We start from the raw sequence: 9,266 nt of genomic DNA, 5'->3' as shown, positions 1-9,266 counted from the left end.
AACCCGAAGGTGAAGACAATAGAATGTACTTTCCTCACCTTAAGGTTTGTCTCTGCATACGGGTATAAGGACCTAAACAATAAATATGAAACAAAAATATTTTAATTTTCATCCTTTATTTGGCAGATAAATATTAGGTTATGTCAAGTAATGATAACCACAGACTATAATAATACCCATGTAAATATTCTTATTATAATAAAGTAAGGATCATGGTTTACATTATTATTATTGCCATAGTTTAAAAAAAAACAAACTGACGTACCTAATGTTTGGATAATTTATATAGCGCCATTTTTGTGAAAATCACCTCCTATGCAGGTTTATAATTTGTTGCTCTACGGGTGGTATTTTTTAATTTTCAAACCATGTCTCCATTTTCCCATTTGTTTGTTTGAAAATCAGTATTAATTTGTTTTTTAAAAAAAAAATATTTTTTAATTTTTTTTTATTAGGGTTACACACAATAAACACACGACTTTTTTTATATTCACGTCCTGGCTTTCTAGAAATAAAATCCGTATTAGAACGTGACTTCTGTTTTTCATATAATATTATTAGTTTAAGTAAAATAAAAATTCAAAACATTAGAAAATATTCTAGAATGTAGCCAACTCTAAGTTTTCATACAATGTAGGTATCAGTTTTTGCTTGTGTTCATATTGTTATTCCTTTATATTTGTGTTGTTTTTAATTTTAATTTGTAAATCTATGTCACTATGTTTTTGGCCGATGTTATCACATTTTGGTAGAAGGCTCTTTTTCTTATAAAGGAAAAAAAAGTACCTAACATTCCCAAAGCATGGATATTTCTCCCGAAAAACGGAGTTTGTCTTTGAATAAATTTCTGTGTCTATTATCTATGGTATACCGGAAATAAATGATTCATTCGAATGATTAGTTCGATTATTTCCTTCATTCGATTAGTAAATTTGGTCGATTATTTTCATCTCTAATTAAAACCTTTTTTCCCGTAAAATAAGCCGGTATTTTCATTATTCATTATAAAGTCAACCCTTGATAGTATCGGGAAAAACGCGGCGAAGTTTTCAAATATTTAAAGAATTAATATAACCTTCTAGTAGATGTATATACTCTAAGCTTCTAGTACAGTTAACATTGAAAGCCCCCACCCACTTACCCGAATCTGTTTTAAAGGTCTTGTGGCCCCTTTTCAGATCCGGACATTGGAAAAACAATTTATTTATCTCTAGATTTAATGAACGGTAAATTTAATTATTAAAAAAAAAAATCTTTGTTTCCAAAAGATTCGCATATTTTTATTTTTTGAATTTACATTTACTGCTTTCAATGCGCCGATCGCCATCAGAGCAACCAGTCAAGTATATACAGTCAATGTGTTTGTCACCCTCAATCAAATTTTCCCAATTCTGACGGCGATGGGGTATGTTAGTTCATTAGCTTGTTAGTCAACCAGAAGAAACAAGTCCGATCGGAAAAACCAGAACCGTTACCACTCCTCTACCAGCCAAATTGTTCAAACCGATAAGGACCAAAAAATATAAATCATTGATCATAAATTCACTCCATTCCTAGCACCACTCGGGCGCCGACAGGGGCCGTGGCGTAGTTGATTAGACGGCCAACTATGAAACTGGCGTCGCGTGTTCGATTCCCGCCAGTTGCAAGAAAAAAAATTCAAGAAAGATTTTTTTCTCAATTGGTTTGGGTGTTGTGGTGTATATTTCATTACCTCCTTTCATATCCCCTCTATCCTAACTGCTGACAAGCCTCGAAATAGAGGCTTAGCGGGTTATTCCTTTGAAAAAAAAAAAAACTATTCAAGACGAAAACCTAGAATCAACTTATTCAAAATCTAGTATCCTAGTCAAGACCTATCAACTAATTTATCAACCGACCGACAAAAGTTGACAGATGGAAGAGTTGAGGAAATGTAGATGTTTAAACATAGGCAGAACGGTGAATGTTACACAGTTTGTAAAGTGGCCACTTAAACCAGCCAATGACAGTACGTAAGCCCAGTAAATACCTAGACTTCCATATTCCCTTCTCAATTTTTTTCCCCTTTGTTGCAACAAATTTTGATTTGAATATCGGATACTTTTTACCATGAGAAATCCCGCTAGTCAAAAAGCTAGTAAGTCATAAAACAGTTTTATTTATTTGTTTCAGAGCTGAGAGACAAAAGAATGCACCGGACTTTGATCTCCAGTCAAATTAGTGTCAAGTCTGTTTTCTGAGAATTATTTGACTTTCTTGGCAAAAATAACCTTTAATTTTTATTATTTATTCAAAATAAATATACCAAGTAATATGATAAGACATTTTATTAAACTTAAATATTTTTAAAAAGCTTCGAGTTTTTCGTGGCTTTGTAGAAATAAAATTCTTTTGGGCTTTAAATTCATTTAGTTAGAATTAAAATAATATTATCATGCCGGGGATTTAAAAACAGGGAAACGTATGGCGAATTAACTTTTACTCCACATATCCGATACGGCACCGGGAAGACGCGATCTTCCGTTTCAAGTTTCCGTTCGGTGGATGTTCCCGTTTCCTCTTAGTTAGCGGAGAGACGGACAGCTTCCGTCCAGTCATACGCGCGAACGCAGAACTTCATTTTTACAGCCTCCAAGATAATCAAATCTCATTTTAATTTTCTCAACCTTGCCGCCATCTATCTCTCGAATAACTAAACTACCGCATAACATACATATTTTTCATTTTCCATTTATTATAAAAGTATATAAAATACTGTCCAGTAAAAAAATCGAATCATTAGTAGCATAAAAAATGCTTTGAATTTTTTAATTTTGAATTCCCGCTAAAACGATCATTTCATTGGCCACGCCCCTAATACGTCATTATTCATGTTTATTTTTTCCTGGCCATTGAAATTTGTTTGGAACATTATCGCGAATCTCGACGTCAAAACAACCAAAGCCATAAACATCGCATTTTTCTAGCAAAGTATTTTTATTAAATTTATTTATGAAAACATTTCTCCACAATATCAATGATTTTGAAAATACAATTAATTATTCTAAATTCATTTCATACATTTTTATCGATATTAGTAGAATACGATATTTCCCTATTAGAATTTTCAATATTCAAATTCAAATTCAAAGCCGAATATGAAAATCGCATCGAAATATTACACGCAAGCCATAGACAATCCGTAATACTAACTAAATAGTTTGTGGTTGTTGGTATAGTGCAGTAACCAAAGTATAGGTGGCGTTATTGCATCCCTGCAACATGTCATAAAATGTATGTAATTTCTATTTTCTATGGTCTGTGTACGGGTTATATCAAATGGCCCGCGCTAACCTAAATGTTTTTAATTGTTTACAATAAATTCTCTGTATTTATGTCCATTATATCGTTAGCATAGCAATACTCGTGTAGAGTTTTACGAGTCGCTATAAATAGTTGTAATAATTAATACCAAATGGCAAAACATCACCCAGATTTAATTTTTTGTAGGAAACAACCCGGCGTCGGTAAGAATTTACAAATATTCAATCTTATGATAATAATTATATTTTTTTGATGGATGTAATCGGATACCTATCTATTTATTACAGCTATCGGCCGATTGTGCGAGAAATGCGACGGCAAGTGCGTTATCTGCGATTCTTACGTCAGGCCATGCACTCTGGTCAGGATATGCGACGAGTGCAATTACGGCTCGTACCAAGGCCGCTGTGTCATCTGCGGCGGTCCCGGGGTGTCGGACGCCTACTACTGCAAGGAGTGCACCATCCAGGAGAAGGACGTGAGTACCTGTACGCGTAGCCAGAACCGGCACTTATCCGAGTACTCATCTCTCACTTCACCCGCTGACCCGCTTCTTGTGTTTCAGAGAGACGGCTGCCCCAAGATCGTCAACTTGGGAAGCTCCAAAACAGATCTGTACTACGAAAGAAAAAAATATGGATTTAAAAAGTTCAACTAGGGCTGTATTCCGCATATTCTACAAAAAAAATAATTAAGAACTCGGAGGCTTTATTTCTATTTGTCCGCAATTCCATCTTTTACAGTCGCCGTAGTGTGGAATGTTCTTGACGTCGTATTGTCTACGAAAGCCGCTAGTTCTGGATCCTCACCATCGCTGTGCTTATGCCGTGTTTGTACCCGGGAATCAATCTGTTGTAATATGAATAGCTATCCTGCTCGTAAATTCAAATTGCGTTTTTTGTCGGAATCAAGGAACCAATTATATGTATTTTATTTCATTAAACATTGTAAATATGTTGGAATTGGTGATCCTAATATTATCTTTCCTTAAAACTGCCTTTTAAATCTTTACCGTAGCTAAACCTTTTTTCCAGATATGATTTGTCTTAAGTATGATATATAAAACAAACTAATGAAGACAATAATAAATAGGTTGGTATTATTGCATAAGTCAATGTGCTTGTTCTGTTGAATTAAACGAAGAGGAGTTGTGTACTCTATGTTCATACTATTCTGTATTTATTTAGTTATTAAAATGGACTAATCTTTAAGTAGTGTCTAAGTTTTTTGAATAATGCTGATAAAAATGCACTCGATAAAATGAATTCTCGTGTGTTTTATATGCCTCCTTGAAGTATTACCGTCGGGACAAACTCCGTATACCTATTATATCGTTCCTCTCGACCTATCCGACGATAATCCGCACACCACGGCCACTTCGCAACGATGACTTTCATCATTTGTCACTAATTTTCCCTCTTTGCCCATTACTGTTGTCGTACATCCACTTTCATTACTGTTTGGAAACTTTTTTTTTTCCTCTTTCCTTCGGCAATTTCTTTCCTTCGCACACATCCTGTTTGACACTGTTCTTATGTAATGATAATTATATTTATTTATTTTGTTCGTTACGCCCGAGGGGCATTTACAAAAATGAAAACACACGCTAACATTCTTAAAAATAAAACGCAAAATATACAGAAAAAACATGTGAAATTAGTTATAAAAATTAGAAAAGATGAAATAAAAAATTTATACAAAGTAAAAACAATAAATAATGAAGGGAACCAAGAAAAAACAGTAAGCGTAAAAACTAAAAATGCAAAGATATAAGCCGAGAAAATAAATTCTGTAAAGCACACAGAGTAAATAGTAAATACAGTGTTACGGTAAGCAAGAAAGTAAAATAAATAATAAATTGAGCGTATTATCGCAAAAAAAGAAGAAATAAAAAAATATTTAAAATGCGTATTTGCCAGTAACTTAAATGCAATTGGATATTATACCAAATAAAAACAAGTATAGTGTAATAAAAATAAACAAGTAAGTAATTTCGTATACATTTTTTAGAACAGTGTGTCCTAAAAAACAGCTCAACTCAGTTGACAAATTTAGCCATGCTTCCTTCTTTTTTGATTTTTTTTTACTGTCCTACCAAATTGTATTTTATGCCAGCATTATGGTATGGTATGTAGGTGAAATAATTCAATTAGACGAATCTCACCCGCATAAATAAAGGTTTCAACTCTTTAACTTCACAAACATCAACAGATGAAAGAATTGAAGGAATATAGATGTTCAAATATAGGCAGAATGGTGAATGTTACACAGTGTGTAAAGTGGCCACTTAAACCAGCCATTGACAGGTCATAAGCCCTGTAGATGCCTAGACTTCTATATTACCTTCTCTTAAATGTTCTTCATCTCTGTTGTAATATGTTAATATAAACAGCTCCCCAGGGAGTTGAATCCAGTCCTTGTCTACAAAAATTTGGACAAACTCAAAATATTCTTCATTATGATGGTTTAGTTTTAAATTGACACTTTTTAAAGCAATTTATGAATCAGTTTGTTAAATTTATTGCTGATGCTCATTTTTATAAAATATGACTAATTTTCAGTTTTAATCTAACTTAGAAAATAATTTGCCCTATAACATTATGTATATTGTCCGCTTCATGGTCTAATGGTCAGCTCAGTTGCCTACCTTGCGAGAGGTCTTGGGTATAATTCCTGACATGAACAAGTCATAATGTTCCTTAAATCTGGCCCTCGAACAGTTATATTTAGTGTTCCTCCCTCGGTGCTTCACTCCTTGGTTTCCTTCTCCAAGTTGGCTATTGATTGGGAATTACACAAAGTCGGAGACTGGGTCGATTACTTAAGATGCGGTCATTGTCAACTTTATGGCCACATAGCATCTCGATGCACCGCTGACTCACCTACTTGTTCCCACTGTGCCAAACTCTGACGTAACCGTGGTGCCTGCCCTAGCCCTGACTAGTCTCCGGTTTGTACTACATGCAAATTCTTTACAAAACCTGCCATCCACATAACGGGAACTAGAGACTGCCCCGCGTGTCAATCTGCCGAAACAAGAAAATTGTCACAGATTGTTTTTTAGTCCAAAACTAAAACGTCTGAATCTCTAACATAGTTTCTCTATTTATTATCAGAACATTCGAGGTATAAACACTTAGCTAAATACCTTGAGATGTAATCTTTCTACAGGATGTTAATACGATTTTCTATTTTTTTTTACTGAAACCTGGTTATCTGACAATATCATGTCATCCAAACTTGACTAACTGAGTACAATGTATTTCGTTGTGATCATTCAGCAGCTTCAAATAAAAATCGAGGCGGTGGTGTTATGATATGTGTCAATAAGTTGTATTCTTGTTACACCGTTGAGTCTTCTAGCAATGTTGCAGATCAAATTATATTATATGTTTTAGTTGGTTCCAAGAAAATTATAATTGGTTGTGTCTGTATGCTACGTTCTTCGTCTATTGATACTTACAAGGTCCATACAGAATTAGTAGAGTGAGTTTCCACTGATGCGAGTTCTGTGCTAATATGTGGAGATTACAACTTGCCTAAAGTATCTTGGATTTATGATGGAGATGGGGTTAAAACACAAAGCCCCAAATAAATATTTAATATTTGGAAAAAAAATCACAAATTGTATAAATCAACTGGCAACCTAATAAAATACCAAATATTTTTTCAATTGAGAAAAATTGTAAAAGCGAAACAAAAATCTGTTGGTGTTTTTATTAACAACACTGAGCAAATAATAAACGAAGACCCAAAAAAGTTCTGGAAGTTTGTCTTGGATAAGCGTAGTGGTCATCGTATACCGTCCATTATGTTCCTTAATGACGAATGAGCAACTAATGGTGCTGGCATTACAAATCTTTTTGCAACTCATTTCTCATTCATTTTTGTAGAAAATAATTCTCCATGCTGCACTTTCCCATTGCTTTTTTCTAATTCTGTAGATCTAAACAGTTGCACAATATCTAGTAATGATGTTTTCCTTTCTATGAACAAATTAACCAGTAAAAAGACTACTAGACCCCCCGATGGTATACCAGATATATTATCAAAAAATTGTTGCTACACTCTCGCTATACCAATTTTATTCTTATCTTACTGGTAGGAAACTCTTGCTTTTGGCTCTTCGCGGATGATAGCAAAATTATTAAAATAATTCAAACTTTAAAAGACTTTTTTCTTCTTCAATCAGACATCAACTCTTTTAACCAATGGTGCAAAGTCAACAGATTAGAACTGAATATTAAAAAAATGCAGAATAATGACATTTCATAGAACAAAACAACCGATTTCCTTCAAGTGCCGTATAGAAAACTACAAAATTGATGTAGTTAAGTCCATCAGAGATTTAAGAGTTATTTTGGACTATAAATTAACATGCTTACAACAAGCACATAGTAAATAAATCACTGAAATTACTTGGCTTCATTTACAGAATATCCTCTGATTTGACTAATGTCCGCACTATCAAAACTCTTCATTGCTCCACTGTTTGCCCTCTTCTAGAATATGCCTCTGCAGTTTGATCTCCATTCTATGTGAATTGTATAAATCACATTGAATCAGTCCAACATCGCTCGCTTTGAAAAGTGGGGTGGATGCTTGGACTAGAGAAAGGTAATTATTCTTATGTTGATATAGAGTCAATGTTAAATATTTCTAGTCTACAAAAACGTAGAACTAATATTGACTATATATATGTTCGGTATTCTAAATGGTATAATTGATTTGCCATTATTACTGGGACAGGTAAAATTATATATTCCGACTTGTAGGTTGAGAAAGAATGAAGTACTGTTTATCGATCAGCATAGAACAAACTATGGTCTTAATTATCCAATGACCTGTTTTTGTCGTATTGTTAACTCAAGCCAATATTCTTTTTTAATGTTTTTAACTGTTCTTATAATGTAATATTTACCCCTATGAATTGTATAAATTAACAATGTCCGTACATAAAGACTTTATAGTACAGCAATGTTTTTGAGTAAAATGGACATGCTGATTTCAAAACTGTAGTTCACATTTTTTTTTTTCTCTACAGATTATCGTAGTTTGACGACTCTCACGACGATTATTTTTTTTATTTACAAATGTACTTCTTTCCTTTCCTTTAGATAATATCTGTCTATCATTTTGCATCCTAAGTGCTTAAACAGACCCAATGTATATATGTGGGGGTTTACCATTCCCAGTCAAGCGACAAACATCGATGCATTTGTCAGGCTCTTTTGAAATAGAGGAATACAAGTATGGAAAATATCGAAGTGACACCAACAATGCATATTTTGAAATTGAAGATGGTTTCGTTCATAAGGGATTTGATAAGCATAAGTTCAATGATTTGATATGAGATTTGGGACTATCCAAAAAGGATTCAGAACTCTTAACATCAAGACTAAACAAGAAAAACTTGCTTGAAAAGGGAGCTAAGGTATCCTATTTTCGATCAAGAGAAAGTGCTGCTGAATACTTTCGTAATGTACATTGTATATATAGTTTAATAGAGGAGTTGAGAATTCCAGCCTATAATACAATTATTGAATAGTGATTGTTCTTTGTTAACTCAAAGCGAAGCTGTAAGTGAAATTTATTACCTACATATGTTTGTTTTGCATTTGGTAAAATAATTTTACTATTTATATGAACACAATTTGACTTACAGTAACATTGTATGAATAAAATGATTCTCTGTGAACAGAATATTGAGAATTTTTTCATTTATTTTACTTTGTATGCATATCTTGTACAATTTTTGGGACAAAGAGAGGGTATCCTGTAACATAAAAAGCTGACCTGATAGAAAACAACCGGGGTTATTTTTGGATTCAGACGCCAAAAGTTGGTCAAAAACTAGTCTCAGATTTAACTCGATTAAAATTGTGTTCCCCGGTGAAATAAAATATTAACGAGAATATTGTATTTTATTTCTTGAACATGTAAATATATTTATTATATTGTTCTCGCTAGAAGGTTCGCTG

The 9,266-nt window shown here is 33.4% G+C and overlaps 1 protein-coding gene across 1 annotated transcript; it reads left to right on the top strand.

Moving 5' to 3' along the window:
• Positions 1-3,193: 3,193 nt before the first annotated feature.
• On the top strand, positions 3,194-4,550 carry Phf5a (PHD finger protein 5a). Its single transcript, XM_088234870.1, has 3 exons — positions 3,194-3,488; positions 3,573-3,763; positions 3,851-4,550. The coding sequence occupies exons 1-3, from the start codon at positions 3,437-3,439 to the stop codon at positions 3,941-3,943; spliced, it is 336 nt and encodes a 111-aa protein (XP_088090996.1). The 5' UTR covers positions 3,194-3,436; the 3' UTR covers positions 3,944-4,550.
• Positions 4,551-9,266: the final 4,716 nt, after the last annotated feature.

This window comes from Micrasema longulum, unplaced genomic scaffold, assembly GCF_059751315.1.
Source record: "Micrasema longulum isolate JH-2025_06_02 unplaced genomic scaffold, ASM5975131v1 h1tg001296l, whole genome shotgun sequence".
Taxonomy (NCBI): Eukaryota; Metazoa; Arthropoda; class Insecta; order Trichoptera; family Brachycentridae; genus Micrasema; species Micrasema longulum.
Note: the sequence above shows the minus strand (reverse complement) of the source record. Positions and strands in the feature narration are given on the sequence as shown.

Excerpts from the sequence above, each read along its gene's own strand:
- Phf5a (XM_088234870.1), top strand. The coding sequence starts at position 3,437 with ATGGCAAAACATCACCCAGATTTAATTTTTTGTAGGAAACAACCCGGC. Across the intron at positions 3,489-3,572 it reads TAGGAAACAACCCGGCGTCG|CTATCGGCCGATTGTGCGAG; the intron begins GTAAGAATTTAC and ends TATTTATTACAG. Across the intron at positions 3,764-3,850 it reads GCACCATCCAGGAGAAGGAC|AGAGACGGCTGCCCCAAGAT; the intron begins GTGAGTACCTGT and ends CTTGTGTTTCAG.